This window comes from Chinchilla lanigera, unplaced genomic scaffold (assembly GCF_000276665.1).
Source record: "Chinchilla lanigera isolate Chin_1 unplaced genomic scaffold, ChiLan1.0 scaffold00110, whole genome shotgun sequence".
Lineage (NCBI taxonomy): Eukaryota > Metazoa > Chordata > Mammalia > Rodentia > Chinchillidae > Chinchilla > Chinchilla lanigera.
Window position 1 is genome coordinate 5,000,925 of NW_004955511.1, and position 21,597 is coordinate 5,022,521.

The following is a 21,597-nucleotide window of genomic DNA, read 5'->3' on the forward strand; positions in this document are numbered from 1 at the left end:
AAAAAAAAAAAAAAAAAAAAAAAAAAAAAAAAGATGCAATGTGTTTTATATAGTGGCCCTTAACAGAATAATTTTCTATAGGTAAAGAAGAAAATTACAAGTACAAAAAGTGATCTGTGTTGCTGATAATTTGTGGTTCTACGAAAAAATTCATTATGTATCTATTTAACTTTGGAAATTTATTTTCAAGATTACACAAGAAAAAAGAAGAATGGATGGGAGAAATTGCTCCTCCTTGAGTGAATTCATTTTATCAGGAATCACTAGTAACACTGATCTCAAAGTGACCCTTTTCACCACGTTCCTACTTGTTTACCTCATTGATTTTCTGGCGAACCTTGGAATGATCATTTTAATTAGAATTGATTCCCATCTCCACACGCCCATGTACTTTTTCCTCAGCCACCTGTCTTTCTGTGACCTCTGCTATTCCACTGCAATTGGCCCCAAGATGCTGGTGGACCTCTTAGCTCAGAGGAAATCCATTTCCACTGCTGGCTGTGCTCTGCAGTTCTTCACCTTATGTATGTTTGTAGATTCCGAGTGCATGCTGCTGGCAGTAATGGCCCTGGACCGGTACCAGGCCATCAGCAACCCCTTGCTGTACTCAGCTCACATGTCCAGCAGGCTGTGCTCCCTGCTCATGGCTGGGGTTTACCTGGTGGGGATGGCAGATGCTTTGATAAATACAGTATTCGCCTTCCGCTTGTGTTTCTGCGGGTCCAATGAGATTAATCATTTCTTCTGCGATGTCCCTCCTCTCCTTCTACTATCTTGCTCAGACACACAGGTCAATGAGTTAGTGATATTTATCATTTTTGGTTTCATTGAGATGAGCACCATTATAGGAGTACTGGTCTCCTACTGCTACATCATCTTATCCATCTTAAAGATCCGCTCTGCTGAGGGAAGATTCAAGGCTTTCTCCACCTGCGCCTCCCACCTCACTGCCGTTGCCATCTTCCAGGGAACGCTGCTCTTCATGTATTTTCAGCCAAGTTCTTCCTACTCTTTAGATCAGGACAAAATGACCTCACTTTTCTACACCCTGGTGATTCCTATGCTGAACCCTCTGATTTACAGCCTAAGGAATAAAGATGTTAAAGAGGCCCTTGAAAAGGTGAAAAAGAGAAGGTATTTTTAAAAAACTATTATGCATGTTACCCAGATATTTACAGCAGTTCTATTTTCTATAGAAGTGTATTGCATAACAGTAAATAAATAAGTTGTGTGACATATTTTAATTTTCTACAATAAGTGTTTGTACTAAAATGTACTAATAAAATGTATCCAAATGTGTTTGCCTTCATTGTCTTAAATTATGTGCTATTCCTTCTGTATAGAAATGTTCCTGCCATTTTGAATGATACCATCATTTTGTGTGTTCATTTCTTGATTTCATTTTAATTATCATGCAATTAAGGAGTATTTTACTAATGGTTTTTTAAAACATTTATGTGCTTTGTATTTGAGGGAAATCTAGTTTAGTCATTAGGGAATGTTATGTGTAGTGAAAAAACAAACAGTAACAGAATTGACATACTTCACATAACCTCAAGACAATCATGAGATAGACAACTCAGTTCCATAGCAGAATGTCTAAATCCACAAGGCAGCACAAGGCTTCACTGGATGGCATATTCATTCTCAGAGAGAAACAGTGCTACTTTCCGAGAGTGAGGGAGCCTAAGTGGAGGGTTGTAATGGTTGATACAATGTGTCAACTTGAGAAGTTTAGAAGCTTAACTAAGTGACTCAGCAGGGAACCAGCGTCCTCACATTGTAAACATCCTCATCCTGTGCAACAGGAGGGCACAAAGATGGTGTGAGTGCTACACCCATCCTAGAGCAGGTAGCCTGCTTACAATATAAGGGAGGAAAAGAGGCTTGCTATACCCCCCCTTTTTGCACGTGTTGCTTTTGCTGTTTTCCACTGCCTTGAACTGTTGCCCCTGTGCCATGTGCCACCCTGACTTGGAGCCAGCTGATTATGGACCGAAACCTCCACAAACTGTGAGCTAAATAAACCTTTCCTCCCTTAATTTTGAGTGTCATGTATTTGAGTGTCATTGTCTCAGCAACAAGAGAAAAGTAACCAACCCAGAGGGTTTGAGATTTAGGGAAGTCTGGAGGTGTATAAAGTAGTTCTATGATGTTTGGAAACCAATGAAGTCCAATCGTGTGAAAATATAAAGAATAATTTAAAAGCCAGTAGTAGTATATACCTGTTTGTTGGAACTGTCAGCCATCAACTCCTTAATTCCTTTCTCCTGGAAGCCTTCCTTCTCCTCCTCCCTACTCTCAGCCCTGTTGAATGTTCCTCTGTGGTGCACAACTCATATCCTTCTAAAAGCATTATTTAATGTGACCCTGTACCAGCGGACCCCGTGAGGGACTGTATGCTTGCTTTTACTCAAACTCGAAGTACTCTACCCCTGTCATTCAAAGCATTTGTGTTCTGTCTGCAAAACAAACAATGATAGAATAAAATGCCAGAGAAGATTTAAGTCTTGAGTCCTTGCTAGATATTGCTAAAACAAATTAACTAAGAATAGTATGTGTGGAATAAGCATACATAAGCACACACACACACACATAAAAACATTGTAGCTTTTAAGAGGGTATATGAAATGATGAATAGAAATGTAATAAATATACAAAGAAATGAATAATAATTCTTAAGTAGGCATCGTATATGTATGTCCTTTTATCTTTACCTAATTTTCTAATAGCTGGAGCAATGAACGAGCATCTAAAGAAATAAGGAAATGACTCCAAATTTGAAAACCCACAGAAAGCACAGAGACAGCCCTGATTATCCACTATTGTTACAGAAGCTAAACCAAGGAAGGGCAGCTTTTGCTCCTCGCTGCTGTGTTCCCATGTAAGGACATTTCTGCATAGAAGGGGTCACCTCTGCAGTGAAAGTCGCATGGGGGGCAAAGTGACAAGCTAAGAGAAGGCACCTTGGTGAATAAAAAATCTGTGAAGAATGCCTGAATGAGATGAAGGGCTACATGTGCTTACACCTGTACCAAGTCTTTTCATTAAACTCTGTACTTTTGAAATTGCATTGCTGTGTGAAATTATGTTGCATTGTGTTGTAAGCTATATGGTGTTTCACTATGTTTTGGGATCCTAACCACCAGATTGATGCTATTAGTAGATGTGTCCTCTGGGGGGTGATAGATCAGGAAGGCAAATTTATCTTGTACGAAGTTCTTTCCCGACGAACCAGGTTTGCAGCTCTTCTTGGTTCTACCTACCACGACAGGACTGTAGAAATTGAGTTGTCCATGAAACACAAAATGCTCTCCCACAAGACACCCATGCTACAAGTGCCCAAATCCAGAACTGTGGAATATAATTTGTGTTTGTTCGTAAGTCAATAAAATTTGCTATTTTGTGGCAACAACTCAATAGTCTAGTACTAAACTCAACATGACAAAAAGCGTTATTTAAATTAGAGGAGAGTAAAAATGGTGTGGCAGTGGATTTGCAATACTTTAGAGGATAAAAACTGTCCTCCATAAAAAGGACTCACTTTCCAATCATATATTTTGTTTTATTACAGCATTTGAAAATTTATTTGATCTTCATATTAATCCCTATTTTTAGGTGTAGTAGGTAATAACAAAATAGAAGGAAAATTGAAATTTTATATAACATGTCCATGCGTAGCAATATAATTTGATTATGATCCTGATACCATCAATATATGACACCTACAAGTTATTCTCCAGAATTATTTTGAGGAAATTCATGACTAGAATACCTTGAGCACATTGTTCCTGATTCTAATAATTTGCAGTTCCACAGTGCTGTGGAAAATGACATCAGAATCTTTACTGCTTCAGAATACCCGTTTCCATCCTCAATATTTCTTTCCCAATTTAGCCTTCTATATCAAATTCTTCTTTCATGTCCATCAATGGCTACTGGCATATATATGGCAAAACTTTAGGGTGAACAAGGAGAGACCTGCTTTAGCGTAAAACTTAGTTCCTGCCTAAACAGATTGTAACCTGAAAAGAGTTCTTATCCCTAGAGACAAGGAATCGTCTCATGGGAAAATAAGTTTGTATGCAAAATAATTCCCATTCCTTCAAATAGGTACCACGGGAGCAGTGAGTGTTAATCAAGCTCTTGTGTACTACAAATTCAAAAATATCTTCACTTTTAACAGTTGACAAATTACTACAAGTAGTTTTGGCCTCAACAATATCTTGTATAATAGGAAGTATGGTATAGAAGATATGATTAAAAATAAGATGAATGTTTATAATAAATGATTACTGGAAAGACACAGATTTAATAATTCGCCTAAGCAGACTCCTTGATGCTTCAGACGCACATGTCCCCTCACTTCCGGCGCTTTCTGAAGCACTTCCGGAAGTGCTATTACGTGTGTGTCATTAGGGGTGGTGCCCGTGCTGCCTGTGTGTCCCCAGTGGTTTCAAAACTTTCACCTTTCATGGCAGTTTTGACTTTGGGGAAGAACCAGAAGTCGCTCTATACTAAGTCCCAGAATAATGTGTCTGAGGGCAAACGATGATATTTTTACTTGACAGAAATTTCCACGAATGTTTGATCAACAAGGAAATCAAAACTATGCTAAGTGTTAAAATAAACACCTTTAACACATTAAAAGGAACAAGACACTAATCAAGCTCTCAAACTTGCCCCTCCACTTCAAGTACTTTTGTCCCATCATTCTTAAGAATGTCCCTTTTGCTGTATAGTTTTTTTTTATTTAACCATTTACCTTATCTTTTTATTATGCCCATATAATATGATGTCTCTCTTCCCAGAGAAATTTGAATTCACTTAGGACTATGCTTGCAAAAGCTATTTGGGTAATTGAAATGAGTATCTCCTTGGAGGAGTAAATAAATAATTAAAATGCATTATGATGTATGATGTACATTTAGAGTTTATCATTCTAATTCTTATCCTAGAGAACAGCACAATGTTTTTCAGGCTCATTAGAAGAAAAAAGTATAAGAGTAATACTTGAAATATCCCATGTAGAGTTAAAACCTGGAAATTGGAATAAAAAGAGAGAATTGTTTCAAGCACAGTATCTGCGTGTGACTTTTGGGGGTTTTGAAATATATTAGCATTGTGAGAAACCTGACAAGTTTACAAAGGATTCCCTTTATAATTTCTTTAAAAATGCATGTAAATCTGTACTAAGATCAGTTATTAAAAGGGAGCTTGCATGAAGCCACCTTTGAGACTTTCTCATTCCAGGTGCTTAGAATATGGATATAAAGAATGTAGTTTGAGTACTACCACTGAACCGGAAGTGGTGGCATATACCTGTACTTTCAGCACTTGGGAGTCTGAGGTAGGAGGACTGCCACAAGTTTGAGGCCAGCCTGGGCCACACAGTGAGTTCGAGGCCAGGCTGAACAATATAGTGAGATCTTGTCTCAAAAAACAACAACAAAAAAAAAAAACACACAAGAAAACCTAATAATACTATGGAAATGTGAGTTGAAATGAATACACACTTCTCTGATGAAGAAGTACAAATGGTAAATAAATACATGAAAAATGTTCAGCATCACTGGTCGTTTGAGAGATGCAAATTAAAACAACACTGAGATTACTCCTCTCTCCAGAAACAATGACTATCATCAAGAAATCAACCAATAACAAATGCTGGGGGAGCTGGGGGGGAAAAAGTGTTTCCCACTGTTGGTGGGAGTGTAAACTTGAGCAGCCATTGTGGAAATCAGTATGGAGACTCCTCAAAAAAAACTCAAAAATTAGAGATCCATTTGATCCAGTTATTCCTCTTCTTGATATCTTCCCAAAAGAATTAAAAACATCATACCACAGCAATATATGCCCAGCCATATTTATAGCAGCACAGTTTGTAATAGCTAAATCTTAGAAACAACTAAAATGCCCAACAACCAATGAATGAATAAAAAAGATACTTTTTAACATAGTGAAGTGTGACTCAGCCATAAAGAACGATAAACTTGAGACATTTATGGCTAAATAGATGGACCTTGAGACCACTCTCTTAAGTGAAATAAATCAGACACATATGTGTAAATTATTGCATTGTTTCTCTGGTGTGAGAAACTGAAAGTGTAAATAATAACCCAAATGCATAATAGATATTGTGAGATAGGAAATAATTGTTCCAAAAGAAAGGGGGTTGGGGGATATGAAAAGGACAACAAAGAAATGAAGAAAAAATGGATAAAATGGAAACAAAGCTTTGTAAATAAGGAGGGGAAGAGGGTTGAAGGAAGGAGGGGGTCCTGGGGGGGTGAAATAACTAAGCTATATCATGTACAGGGACAAATTCCCTACTATGAATGTGATCATTATGTATATCTAAAGTGTATCAATAAAATTAATTTAAAAAAAAAGTCTCCTTGAGTACTCTTGGGTGAAGTTTGAGAAGATACTGGGCTCCCCAGGTTATTTGGCTGTACCCATAGTTTAGGCTTATGAGCTGTTAGAGTATTTTTGTACACTCAGGTTTTCATTTACTGGTTTTGAAGTAAAAATAAATTGACTGAATTAAGAGAAAATACAATGGGGTATATCATGCTTTACAGTCATTAGCAGACTTTAAAAAGCACATGAAAATCTGAGTCTTTCAATGATTTAGTTTATTTTTTGTTCTTTTTGTTGTTGTTGTTGTTTTCTGGTACTGGGGATCAAACTCACAACCTTGTGCTTGCCGGGCAGGCGCTGTGCCGCAGAGCTAAGTCCCCAGCCCTAATGATTCACTTTAAAAGTACCACTCAGAACATGGCCGGATGCAAAGGTTTTCCCTGCCCAGGCTACCGTGCTGCATAGCATCAGGTTCTCGTTTACTTCTCACTCATGTGCTTCTTCACATCGTATCTGTGGCTTTTACAGACAAAGATAGCATTGATGGCTCTAGCTAAAATAAATGAGCAGATACATCTCAGTCTGGCAGCCTTTTCTGTTGCTGCTTCCTATGCTCAATCTTTGGGGGAATCTTACCTTGGTGTAGGGGTGGGACCTGGAGCAACTCTTCCTTCTCCTAAATATCTAAGCCTGGCTTCTTATTTCTGTGGATTTTAAATAGCACTAAATATTTTAGGACACTAGCCAACGTAGCTATTTTCTCTTCACCAAGGGATGATTCTTTTCCTTCATTACACACTAGTTAGAAATCTCTTGAGAACAGGTCCTTTGAAGTCAAACAGGATGTCTATGGCACCCCAGAAGTTTGATGATTATTTCTAGAGCTCACAGTTCTCTCTATATGTTGAGATTGTGAGAGATAGTGACATATAGGAATGTTTGAAATAAATAATAATATATGTGGAGAAAAGTTAAATATCATAAGAAAAGCACAATGACCTATGTTGGAATTCATAATATTTCCTCAGAAAAGTCCATTGCATAGGGAAGATTATTTAAAAACACAATGGTAGAAGGGAGAATAGAGATAGTTTTATGGTCAGGAAATGTAAATATGGGATTTATCTCTGTGCCCCAAAGTAGGTTTCCAGGGAAGCTGCAGACCGACATGGAGGAAAAATACTGAAGGAGTGCGAACATTATATAGGTAGCTGTAGAACAAAGTTTAGGACAGATAGAATATTCACATTTCTTGTACTTGCCAAATATCATTAATAGTATACAAAATTTGTTTTAGAGCTAAATAGAATTTGGGTTTTGCTAAAGACCATTATACCAACATATATTTTCAACAGTTATTATCATTATGCATATGAACAATATTAGCATAAATGTAGATGAAAGGTTGTCACTTTCTTCTCACTAAATGTCTCCCAAACAACCCGAAAATATTTAACAACACATATTTGCTGCCCCATTGCCCTTGCAAATCTGTGCTCTAGCAGTTGGGTGAATGTAGAGAAAACCTATCAGAGAGGACAGCAGGTGTGACGGATAGCATATAGTGCAAAAGAATTGAAATTAGTGTGGTTGGAATGGAGTAGGGGGAGAGGACTCAGACAATGGTTAATAAAAATATCATGTTGTATTACCACACTTCCAAGTGAACTATGAAAGAGTAGATTTTAGGAGTGGAGGGAGCATGATGAGAAAAGCAAAGGCCACAGAAGTCATTCAGAAGAGGCTGCCTTTCGGTTTCACTAGACGTCTAGTGTCACTAGCAGAGGGCGTGTGTCTCGATCTGGTCAGTTTCTGACACTGATCAGTTTGGTGACACAGGTAGAATGAGGAATTCAACCTTTGCTGCAGTTGTTACAGGATTCTCAGGGGGAAAACCGAGCCAGGAATGCAATTAATCATGTGTGAAAAATATGAGAAATCAGAGCGGGCAGAGGCTTAGATTTATTTCCCAATAGGCACTGGGTGAAAATAAATATAATTTGCACAGAGTTCGGGTAACAACAGGAGTACAGAATGCCTTTGTCATATAAGGTAGGTTTCTGAATGACTGTATTGAAACAACAGAGGAAAAAAGAAAACATAACTTTCCTTTCACAATGTGGAATTAAAATTGAGTGAGTTCAATCACTTAAAATATTGAATGATTTTATGCCTGCATACTCAATTGAACACATTCTGTAAGCTAATGACCAAAGATATTTTCTTGTTACACTTACATGAAATTCACTGACTTCATTTGTCATTTGTGTAAGGACTATGAAAGTTCTGCTCATTTATATTTAATCAAGATTTAAATAAGATCTTAAGACTGTCAGTAAGTAAACAATTCCTTTTCAAAATCTTTGTGCAAGATCTGGTACATATAAATATAAAGTTTGTTTTTATTTGATTGAAAGAATAATAACGATAACATATTATATATACCAATATATGTAAATCCAAGTCCATATAGATTGCATGCTGCAACTGTTAATCTAGAAGAAAGATGCCCACACTTACTTTAGGTGTCAATAGTTCGAGACACTCACACACCACACCAAACACACACACATGCAGAAATTCATCAACATCCAAAACTGAAGGTTGTATATGACGGTGAAGTTCAGTGTTTCTCCTTCCATTATAATTTTAATGAAAAGTCAACTGAAAAACCAAAATAGGCATCAGTATTTGTTGTAGTCTGTTGTTTCCAGTTCTTTCTATTATTTGCCTTCGGCATTTTAAAGGATTTGACTTGAGAACCAGCTCAGTTACACAAAAAATATTCTAAAACCTCTGTCAAAATAATGATGATAAGAATAGTTCAATTATTTTATTGAACTATTTTTTTTTTCAGTAAAACCTAAGGACCTCAAGGAACAAAATAATTTTTACGTACTAACTTATATTCAGTATGATTGTTATTGGTAAAAATTAGTAAATTTCTTAAGTATTGTAATATATACAATCATATTATATACTATAGGAGATGTTTAGGTTTTTACATTGTGGTTCATATTTGTCTTTTTTTTTTTTTTGTCTTTTTGAAACAGGGTCTTGCTATGCAGTTCAGGCTGGCCTCGGACTCACTTTGTAGCCCAGGCTGGCCTTGAACTTGCAACAATTCTCCTGCCTCAGCCTCCAAAGTGCTAGGATTACAGGCATGAGCCACCACACCCAGCTCTGGCTCACATTTCTGACTCTCGTGTTTGTTTCATATGATTTTGGATCTGGAACTAGCTTTCACTAAATTCAAATCCAGTGCCTGAGAATGGATGCTAAAGGCAAAGCCAATTATTCTACATCTCAGGAATCATAAGTAAATTTAGAATCAAAGTTTACCAGTTCTCACTTGTAGATATTTTTAGTTTCTTTTTCCCATGATACAGCTTCTTTAGATCGACACTTGTCTCCGCTATTTTCTGAGAATAAAGAAGGAAATTTGCAGAAAGAATTTATGTTCTGATTCACAGTTAATATACTTTGGATATCTAGAAAATAAAATCCTAATTTATCTCTCTCGATGCTTCTTACAGTTTAGAATAAGAACAAAGGAGAATGGACAAAGGAAACTGCTCTTCAGTTGCTGGGTTCTTCCTCTTGGGGATAACCAATAACCCTGAAATGAAAATAATCCTATTTGGCACATTTTTAACTGTATATCTTATCAATCTCTTGGCAAACCTTGGTATGATCACTTTGATCAGAGTGGATTCCCAGCTTCACACACCAATGTACTATTTTCTCAGCCACCTGTCGTTCTCTGACCTCTCCTATTCTACTGCAATTGGCCCCAAGATGCTGGTGGACCTGCTCACAAACGACAAATCCATTCCTTTTTTTGGTTGTGCTGTGCAGTTTTTCCTCTTCTGCATGTTTATAGACGTTGAGTGCCTGCTGCTGGCAGTGATGGCCTTTGATCGGTACAAGGCCATCAGCAACCCCTTGCTGTATGCAGTAGACATGTCCAGTGGGGTGTGCTCCATACTTGTGGCTACTATATACCTCTTTGGAGTGGTGGACGGTTTCATACACACGTCATTGGCATTTCGCTTATGTTTCTGTGGTTCTAACGTGATCAACCACTTCTTCTGCGATTTGCCTCCTCTTCTTCTGATATCTTGTTCTGATGTACAAATCAATGAGCTGGTGTTGTTCACCATTTTTGGATTCATTGAGCTGGGCACCATCTCAGGAGTTCTGATCTCCTATTGCTACATCATCGTATCAGTCTTAAAGATCCGCTCTGCCGAGGGGAGGTTCAAGGCTTTCTCCACCTGCGCCTCCCACCTCACTGCCGTCGCCATCTTCCAGGGAACCATGCTCTTCATGTACTTCCGCCCCAGTTCTGCCTACTCCCTCGATCAGGACAAAGTGACCTCACTGTTTTACACCCTGGTGATTCCCATGCTGAACCCTCTGATTTACAGCCTGCGGAACAATGACGTGAAAGACGCCGTGAAAAAACTGAGAAGTAAAATCTTCTTTTAGGTAAACAACACATTTATATGCCCACAATGTATATGACCTCAATGTGATTTGTTTACGTATCTACACTGTTTTGTTGGTTCAGATACCATAATGTAATAAATATTTCACTATCCCCAACATACAATTTTTATATTTCCCCAAATATTTTGTACATCATTATGTCTTCCAAAAATATGGTAATCTTTATCCTTGGGAAACTTTGCAGTTGTCACGTGAACGTGCAGAAGTGTCATTTGTTTCATGTAGATTTTATGCATTGATTTTATTATTCTAAGATTTACCGAGTGTTTAGTTTGTGTCATTTGTCCTTCCATGTCATTGTACTTTACGGTGAAATGATCGCTAGCTCAGTGAGTCCAACATCATATTGGAAGTTAGAAACATAAAATTCCTAAACATAATAATAATGACTAATAAAATATCAAATAATATGAAGTAAATCCAGGGTGCTGTAACTATGTATAAGGAAAATATTTAAATCTTGTCTGGTGAGAAGAAAAGAATTCTTTTAACAGGGGACATTTAGTTTTATATCTAAGCAGTGATAACCATACAGTGGAGTGGGCTTGTGGAATTAGAACCTATTTTAGAGGACAAACTGAGCATTAGAAATCTTGACGAGGACATCAAAATGTCCTGAGAAAGAAAGAAAGTGAAAGCAGTAAGGAATACAGAGGAAAGCAATTTTGATTTTAATTTCCCTAATGATCAGTATGTTGAAATTTTCTTTATATATTTTTGGACAGTTTGTATATCTTCTTTTGAGAAATATCTATTCGGGTATTTTGTACACTTTTATACATACTAACCATTTTGAGGAAGGTATGTTATATTAAAGAATAAGTAAAATGGGATACCTTATTATCCCAAAATGTCATCTTGTATTTTATATGCAAAATAGCTGAGTTCATACCCCAGGCCTGTACCAAAATGATCACTGTATTATCATTTTCACTTTGATAAATGATGTTGGATGGGTTCATTTATGATATTGCTGTAGAGAAATGGAAAGGAATGAACTATTACTAGACACAACAGTGTGGAGGAACTCATAAAAATAGTGAAATAATTCAGACATACAAAGTAATACAAACCAAATGATTTCATACACATTATGTGTAATCTCTGAAATATTTATTCTGTTCTTCTTTTAGCCTGGACTCTGAGTGCAGGAATGTTTTCATTTCCTAAATTTCATTTACTGTTACTTTTGTTAAGATATGCAAATATTCTAATAGTTTTCTAAAAGCAAACACTATTTACTATTAGAATGTAGGCAATTGAAATATTTCGTTGTGACTTAAATCTAGTAGTTTCTTGTACATATTTTAGTGCTTGCAAAATTAACAGAGCACAAAAATCCCATGGAATATTTCATGAAATAAATATCTTGTGTTAACCAAAATCTGATGCTTTGCTTCTATGGCAGTGACGTTTGCATCCACAGTCATTTCCCTTGTTGTTTTTACCAACGGAGCGATCTGGTTTTCCTTTGTATTAGTGCATCAACTTCTTTGATAATGGCCTGTGACTCAGGATCAGAACACCATCTTCTGATGGAGAGATTTTCAGTAGAGAGTTGACTGTGATTATTAAGTTTAGGCGTGCCAGTGACCCTAAACAGTCTTTTAGATACAGCTGCTTTTCGCTTTCTGTAGTTGTTTCTCTCATGTCTTAAAATCCACCTTAAATCTTTTCCTCTGTGACTTTGAAAAGCCATTCGGAGTTAAAACACAGATCTCCTTGGGGATGAATTTAGACTGACAATGTTTCAGCAACACACGCCTGCCCATACTCTGGAACAAACAGAGCCGAGAGCAGCTGCACGTGGCCTGGAGGGGTAGGTGCGTTTATGAAGTTTAAGTTTGACCCCTGCTGGAAAGTGTGGTGTGAGGAAAGGGGGCATCCCTGGAGACGGGGAGGCCTGTGAGGGAAAGAAAAAAGGAGTTTGGGAAGAAATAGGAAGATTATGCCCAGGTAAGAGCCCATCTCCTCCAGGAGGCACTGGAGAATTAATAAAGCTTTTGAGTAACAGAAAATATTGCTTTCCTGAGCTTACCTAGTGGAAAATTGTGGGCAATTACTTAGGTGTGAGATCTGCTTCATACTATTCCCCAGCGGAGCAGATGTGGTATTTTGGCAGTGGAAACACCATACAAAAAAAAAAAAAAAATAGTGATAATGAAACCTCAAAATCATTCCATGGTCAGTATGCATCATTACTTCAAAAATTAAAAATAAATTAATGTCTTATGGTGGCATCTAATGTTCATTATAGAAGGGGAAGGATTTATAACAGCAAACCAGGCAAACAGAAATAAGTACCACAACATCCATGATGGTTTAGTCCAGGTAAGATCCCAAAAGAAGCACAACACTACCTCAGGTACTGAAGTGCGCAGACTTGTGTATTTCTTACACTCTCTTACTACTTTTATACACTTTCACTGGTAGGACTTGTGGCAGTTGTATTACCTACATAAACACTTGTGATGTGCAGGTGGTGTTCATGATTATTTTGTATTGTCTTTAAATGCCATCAACTGGAGAAATTCAATCATCACAGAGTAACTTTATTTTCCCTTTGGATACCACCTAAAGTAACAATTGGTGTGCATTTTGTCACTGTGGAAAAGTTGGAATTTTGTAGAATTTAGGATGCAATTATACATATGTATCCTTTCATACCATATGCGATTCTTTCTGCTTTTATTCACCATAACTTGTTTGAGATTCCTGCCTGCTACTGTATGTTTCTGAGATGTATTTCTTGTCATTATGGGAATATTCTGATGTATGGATAATCACAATTTGTGCAACAGTTCCCCTGTTCATAAATCAGAGTTGTTCCCACTGTTTTGGCTATTACTAATAAAACTCCTCTCAACATTCATTTATAAGCCATTTATTTAATTTCTGTTATGTATAAATAACCAGGAATAAAATTGTTGTATTGTATGGGACAGGATAGCATTAGATTCTATCTATTTATGTATAGAAATCACACAGAAAACAATACCTTCTGCTACATTCACTGTCCCAGAATGTTAACAGTTTGGGATGGAATTTTCTCAGTGTCCCAGTAACATCTTTGTTCCAAAGGCTGTATACCATGGGATCGAACACTGGGGTCAATACAGTAAGAAGAGAGAAAGCAGTTTTCTATGCCTTCACACTGGTAGGATTTGGAATGAAAATAGGTGATACTGGTAGATCTATAGAATAAAAACACAGCTCTGAGATGGGATGGGCAAAGGGAAAAGGCTCTAGCCCTTCCTGTGTTTGATGGCAACCTCAGGATAGTTGAGATTATTCTACTGTAGGATGCAAGGCTCAACATAAAGGGCACAGTGACAAACAAAACAGCTAATGTACACACCACCACCTCATTCACGAAGAAGGTGTTCCCACGGGCCAACTGGAGCATTGGGAGGATGTCACAGAGTGCTTGGTATGTTTAGACCCACAGAAGGGCAGAGTGAAAATCTGCACTGTCTGCCCCACCTGGACTAGAAAGCCAACGATCCGGGAGCCAGTGACCAGCTGAATACAGACCTTGTGGTTCATGATCAGCGGATACTGCAGAGAACTACAAATGGCCACATAGCAGTCATAGGCCATCCCCGCCAGAAGGAAACACTCAGCAGCTCCCAGCACGAGGAAGAAGCCCATTTGTGTGGCACAGCTGAGAAAAGAAATAGTTCTTTTCTAGGTGCAAAGATCCACAAGCATTCTAGGAAGAGTGACAATCATAGCAGATTTTGAAGAAAGAAAAATTACCTCTTTATCCATTCACTAGTTGATGGGCATTTGGGTGTTTCCAAGATTTAGCTATTCCAAACTGTGCTGCTTCTACAAACATGCATGTCATATATCACTATGGTATGATGTTTTTAATTGTTTCATGAAGACACCAGAAGGAGAATAGCTGGGTCAAATGGAATCTCTAATTTTTTTTTTTTGAAGAATCTCCACAGTGACCCACAGTGATTGCACCAGTCTACACTCCCACCAGCAGTGAAGCGTTCCTTTTTCCATACAGACCCTCCAGCATTTGTTATTGGTTGATCTCTTGATGATGGCCACTCTTTCTGGGATGAGATGGAATTGCAGCACTGTTTCAATCTGCATCTCTCAATGAATGGATAAGAAAGATGTGGGTTTTTATACAATGGAGTCCTACTCAGCCATAATGAAGAATAAGAGAGACATTTCTAGGTAAATGGATGCGCAGCGAGTCCATACTCTTAGGTGAAAGAAATTGGACACACGTGTAGATATCACATTGTTTTACTGGTGTGAGAAACTGAAAGTGTAAATAAAGACCAAAACATATGATAAATATTGTGAAATAAGAAGATGCTGCTCAAATGGGCAGGAGCACAAGGGAGGTGGGACGGGGAAAGGAAGGAAGAAAAAACTGAGAGAAAAAAGGATAAACTGGAAATAAAACTTTTGTAAATGAGGAGAAAGGTTGAATGAGGGAGGGGGCTAGCGCAAAACAAGAAGCAAGATGTATCACGCACAGGGACAGATTCCCTATGATGAATGTGATCATGGTGTGCACCCAAAATGCACCAATAAACTTAAATAACCAAAAAACTGTGATAAAAATATATACCGTTCGCAGAGTGGTCTCTACTCTTGTTATTAGGATGATAACTCCATTCTCCAGTAGGATAATCAAAAAGATGACCAAGAATGTTCCCAAGACCCACCAGTGCAAAGTGGAACTATCAGAAGCCCAAGGAAACAAATTCCATCACTGCAGTGAAACTGGTCTTGGTGATTTTCAAAGTGCTTTCTCTTTGTAAACTTACATTTCCTGACTGCATTGTCTTCCTCTCTGCAAACGAGATTAGGACAGGAGCTTCAGTCTTCACAATTTTTTAGTTTGTTGTAGAACCTCACATTCTGGGATTCTGGGAAATTTGATGTGAGACAAGCATACTTAAACCTATCTGAACAAAAATAAAAATTAATTTGATGAATAAAATGGTTTGAAAGTGAACTTACATTCTGTTTGCATTCTATTCACATTAGTAAATGCATAGCTATGCGTTTTTATTCAAGCTTGAGACACCAGCAAAGGCGATAGGTATGAACGTCTTCCTCCGGGCAATTTGCAAATTTTTCCCCAGTCTCTTCTCTTCCCTTTCCCTCATCTCGAGAATTTTCACAACTTCCCTATTAAGTTTCTTTCTCTTTCCAAAGATTGCCCATCTTTTAAGGCTCAAATGTGTTAAGGTTTTTTTTCAGGAGGTATTTCACTTTAATTTCCCTTTGAATGTCAGTCTCTCATAACATAGTGCTTAAGTAGGACACCTTTTTTCCATTCATTTGTCATCGGTTCCGCATCCCTCTCCCACCGGGAATTATCTTGTCTTCCATGGCACACATGAATTATTGGGTCTGGGCACTTTCTACAGGAATTTTCCTACCTGGTCATAAAAATTCTGATTGGTATTAATCTATAAGTTTAAGACACAAGTTAGCCTTGGAGCTGCTGTGAAAGTATTCACATTTCTTTTCTGCCTGAATTTTCCTACAGTCTCTCCATGGAATATCACGCCATGCACTACACTTTTTGTTTCCAAGTACAATCAAAGCACAGGAATCCACCTGAAAGAGAATCATTCTCAATTGTCTCTGACATGCAGAAAAATATTAACATTCTTTAACACTTGGATTTCTTACCTGTCTTATTTTCTCTAATTCTGTGAACATAACTTTTTAGCAAATTGTGTCTAGGTAACATCACTAAAAGATTCTCAGCTCACTTTTCTACATTTGATGGGTACTTGATTGCTCAGTAGCAGTACACACATTTTTCTGGGGTAACTGTACTGAAGACAAAGGTGATTCTGTCTTAAAGAAATTAAGATTACTTTATTGAAATTGTGATGATATTGGCTCAGATACTACAGCAATATCTACAGAGAAAAATTTAAGTCTTCCATGGAACTTAGAAAAAGAATTTAAAGCAAATATTAAAAAGAATTAAAGCAAATAGGCTTTTTAATGCTTTTTTCTCAGACAACATTGCTATTTTCAACCTTTCAAAGCATGAACCTATCTAGCTCTGTTGATTGCTGTATTTGCCGTTGAGGTTTTCTCTGTGTGACACCGTGTGACTTTTGTTGGTGTTCAGTTTTGTTTTCCTCATGCCTGTGTCCTTCTTTTCTTCAGGAGAATTACGTTCCTGAGCACTTTTCCACAGCCATGAGGAGATACTTCCTGTCTCTTCTTTCAGGAGGTCATAGGTACTTCGAAAGATTTTTCTTCCACTACCTAGGATGGACCGTATTTCTTTCCCACACACATAGCGACAATTTCCATCTTTATAATATTTGTCCCTTGATACTTGCTTTCAGTGATTTCCTTTGACAACTGGCTGTGCTTCTCATTTAATTTTGTTTGATATCTGGTTCACAGTCAGCATATCATGAACAGACCACAGAAATATTCAGTGATCTTTGACAAAAAGCCCATGCAGTAATACAACTGTGCACAAATTGTCTTTTACCAAATGGTACTGCAAGAACTGGACATCCACATGGGGAAGAAATAATGAATCTAGACACAAAAAGATGTAGCTCTGTCAATAAAAAGAGACTCAGGCTGATCATATGCCAAAAAGTGAAACAAAACAATAAAATTCTTAGACGACAACATAATAAATCATCTAGATAACCACAGGCTTAGCAATTACTTTTGACACATAAAATGCAATGAAATGTCCATGAAAGAAAATGATGTTGTACTTAATTTAAAATCTTTTAAAAATTCCATTCTGTGAATAACACGTAAAGGTTGTAAGAATACATACCACAGCCCGGGGCAAAGTACAGGCAAAGGTACATCAAAAAAAACGCTGCTTTCCAAAACTGTAAAAAGAGCCTTTAAAATTCAACAATAAGAAAATTAACTCTCATTTAGGTATCACACTGAGATCTTAAAAAGTACCTCAAGATTGAAGACACAAAGACATCAAATAAGCTTGTGAAAGATGCTCAATATCATAGTCCATCAGTGAAGTACAAATTAAAACAACAAGGAGAAAAGATGTCACAGCTGTAATAATGATCAAAATGTAAAACCCTGATGAAAGTAAATGTCGATGGGGGTGCACAGCAGCAGGAACTCTCATTCACTGACTGTTGCCATAAAAGATGGAACAGCTACTAAAAATTCCCAATCTTTGTGGTTTTTCTTTTGGTAGACTGAGAGTGAGCTGCATAAGACATATTACCATATCATATGCTGTAACAATGGCTGATGAAGGAGAAATAGAAGTTTAGAATGCCTGTCTTGGAGAAGATCTCACTAATAAATTGGCATTGTGAAGAAGCAATGATGAGAGCGGGTCAGGTGTGCCACCCTCTGTGGGCAGAGCAGTGTGGGCAGAGGAAGGCGAGATGTCCACAACAGCAGCAGACCCGAATGGCTGCAGAAGGATGAAAGGTGAATGCTAAAGCAGTAACAGGATACAATATTTTTGCATTCTTCAGTAAAAGTTTTCATGCATTAAAGTATATTTTATTTTTTCAAAATACTTCAAAATTTAAACATTTGTTTTTGCAGTTGCCTTAGTTCATCTGCACTGTATAAAAATGTATCAAAAGCAAGTCACCTAGGAAGAGCAGAGACTTATTCCACACAGTTTCAGGGCTGAGAGAGTCGGCAATTCTTTATCTATTTGTGTCTCCAATCTATGAGACTGGTAGCATCACAGTTCCATTCTGAGAACTGTGCATGTAGTATAGACGTATGCTCACCGCAGTTGTCTTCTTTGTCTTCTGAAACTTCAAGTGATTTAAATGACTCCAGTGTGGTTGGCAATAACCTTTTTTGGAAGTGGAGAGCTCTAGTGTTTGAGTGACCTTCGCACCTTCTGTCTTGCACGTTCTAAGCCAATGGAAGCAAAAAGTAAATGGGAAAACATCGAGAATCAGAATGGAAGTAGAGAAGTAACGACCTGAGCTCAGCTAACAGACTGAATTGTAAGCTGCCAAGACAGAGCAGCAGATGGTGAACTAGGAGAAACGAGTATTTCAGTTAAAGGGAGAGCAGAGGACCCTCCCCAGCGCTGTGACTCATGACAGCTATGGTTTCGCTTTGCATATTAATAAAAACACTCTAGTTCTTCCTGAGGCCTGGTGCAATGGTCCTTGAGTTTTCCCATGCTGTGTTTTTCCCTAGAGTACAGCCGCAAAGAACCTCACCAAAGCAAGAGGGAATCGAAATTAAGGTACACACACATGTAGAGAAAAAAAGGCTGGGTCCACTTCGATGGCCCTTTTGGTATCGTCTAAGGATTTTGGGTCCCCACCACTTCCCACTGTGAAACACACGTGGTGCCCTTTCATGGGGCAGTTTTCCAGTTACAGTGAAACAAGGGAGAGAACTGGGCAAAACATCCCTGGTCCCTTCACGCTGCTGGAGAAGAGACCAACAGTGGGCAGACTTCGCCCTGATAATTCATATACTCTAAGTCGTACTTCTGACAGATCGCTTGAACATTTCCTAAAACATCTCCTGTCTCTGCTGTATTCTGAGTGATCAGCCTTCTTCCATAATAAAGCATAAATATTAGAGTTCTAAGCTCAGCCACACTGCGTGCTCTTCAGAGCTTCCTGCAAGAGCATTCATCTACTGTCTGCTATGATGTGTGTTAAAAAGTTGATCAAAACAACCTGTTATCTTTCAAAATGGCTAAAGAGCACAAGTTTTCCAGAATAAAAATGATTAAGGTTTGAACAGATTGAAATGTATATTACCCTTGTTTGATTATTGCAGATGTATCAAAGTACTATACAATACCACCGAAGGACAAACAAATATTATTTCCCTCTCTGACGGAAATTTGCAATTGTTCAAAACTGCCATTAGCTATGTAGGTGAGTTTTCTTCCTTGAGGGTAAACATTTCAAAACCCCCTAGGTGTATACTAAAAGTTCTTTTTTCTAAGTTTGACATATGAACAATAATATTGATAAATCACTAATGAAAGCACACAAGATATGAAAATTCTTTTCACATCAAAAACACTTACTGTAGCTTAAACCCCTTCCCTCTTCTTTTACATGAACATAGCAGAGTGCAAAACAATTATTCAAGCTATGCAAATAAAATATTAAGTTTAAACACTGCTACTAGCAACTGTTTCAGTCCAGCAGTTAATTAAGTGATTTATTTTCTAGACAATATGTGGAGCTACGAAGATGTAAAGATGAGTAAATATTTTGTAGAAAAGAAACTGTATAAATACTGGAATACTAAAATTATTGTACAAATACTGGAATACTAAAATACTAAACCATACAAATTTTGGAATACTAAAAGCAACAATAGTCAAAACAACAATAGCCAAAACAATCTTGGACTACTCCAACAGTTGCTTTTTTGCATTAAATTTCATAAGCACCTGCTGATTAAAAAAAATATAGGTGTTTTGGAATCAATTGTTTTAAAATAAAAGGAAGTTTTATTTCACATGAGATAAAAAGTAATAGAATATCCATTCATAACTCAGACTTCTGAGAATACAGGTGAAGAATTTATGGTGCCTGTGAAAAGTAGGAAATGGAATTTTATAAGATCATGGCTTTGAGGCCATAACAACCCATTTCAGAAGGAAGTTCCTCAGTGCTACCATAACATCTTTGTTTCTCAAACAGTATATTATAGGGTTAAACATAGGCGTCACAATAGTATAGAAAAGAGAAAGGAATTTGTCTGCTCTTGCTGAGTGGCTGGATTTTGGTTTCAAATATGTAATGGCGCTTGATCCAAAGAATAAAGCCACCACCGTAAGGTGGGAAGAACAGGTAGAAAATGCGTTGGCATGGCCAGTGGCAGAAGGCAGCTTCAGGATGGTTGAGAGGATTTTCACATAAGACATAAGGATCAACACGGAAGGAGTAGTGACGACTATAAGTGCAATCGCATAGATCAATATCTCGACCATAAACATGTCCCCACAGACTAGCGCAAGGACCGGAGGTATGTCACAGAAAAAGTGGTTCAATTGCTGATGTCCACAGAAAGGGAGCGAGAAGATGGAATAGGTGAACGCGATGTGAACTGGAATTCCACTTACCCAGCAAGCAGCTGCCACTTGCAAGCACAGCCTATTATTCATGACCAGAGAGTATAGCAATGGGTTGCAAATGGCGACATACCTGTCATAAGCCATTACCGTCAGAATAAAGCACTCAGTAACCCCCAAGATCAGAAAGACGTACTTCTAAGTAGCACAACCCAGAAAAGAAATAACTCTATTTTTTCGACAGAGATCTATTAATAATCTGGGAATAGTGGTGGACACAAAACATATTTCCAGAAGGAGAAATTCCGAAGGAAAAAATACATGGGCTTTGGGAGCGAAGGGTCTATCTTGGTTAGGATGATAATGAGGCTATTTCCTGTCAGAATAACTATATACATTGTCAGAAACAACCCAAAAAGAAATCCTTGCAAGTGTGGAACATCAGGAAATCCAAGTAAGATCAATTTTGTTGATGTAGTTTGATTTTTCTGTAGAGGATTTTGTCCTGTTGATTCCATCTGTGAGCAAAAGTGAAGAAAATAGCCCCCGCGCCTTGCGCCCAGGCAGCGAGTTCTCCGGGAGCGGCAGAGCTCCTAGGTCCGAGTGTGGGCCGGACTCATACCACCACGATTCCCAGCCGAAAAGCGCGCACAGAGCCAGGTAGGCCCCACCCAATCCCGGAGGCCAGGACG

The 21,597-nt window shown here is 37.9% G+C and overlaps 2 protein-coding genes and 2 pseudogenes across 2 annotated transcripts; 2 read left to right on the forward strand and 2 right to left on the reverse strand.

The window, feature by feature from the left end:
• The first annotated feature begins 208 nt into the window (after positions 1-208).
• On the forward strand, positions 209-1,144 carry LOC102020472 (olfactory receptor 5W2-like). The gene has a single exon (XM_005408082.2). The coding sequence runs from the start codon at positions 212-214 to the stop codon at positions 1,142-1,144; it is 933 nt and encodes a 310-aa protein (XP_005408139.1). The 5' UTR covers positions 209-211.
• Positions 1,145-9,918: 8,774 nt separating this feature from the next.
• LOC102020826 (olfactory receptor 5W2-like) lies at positions 9,919-10,854 on the forward strand. The gene has a single exon (XM_005408083.1). The coding sequence runs from the start codon at positions 9,922-9,924 to the stop codon at positions 10,852-10,854; it is 933 nt and encodes a 310-aa protein (XP_005408140.1). The 5' UTR covers positions 9,919-9,921.
• A 1,755-nt stretch (positions 10,855-12,609) lies between these two features.
• LOC102015335 lies at positions 12,610-15,689 on the reverse strand (annotated as a pseudogene).
• Positions 15,690-20,455: 4,766 nt separating this feature from the next.
• On the reverse strand, positions 20,456-21,423 carry LOC102015655 (annotated as a pseudogene).
• Positions 21,424-21,597: the final 174 nt, after the last annotated feature.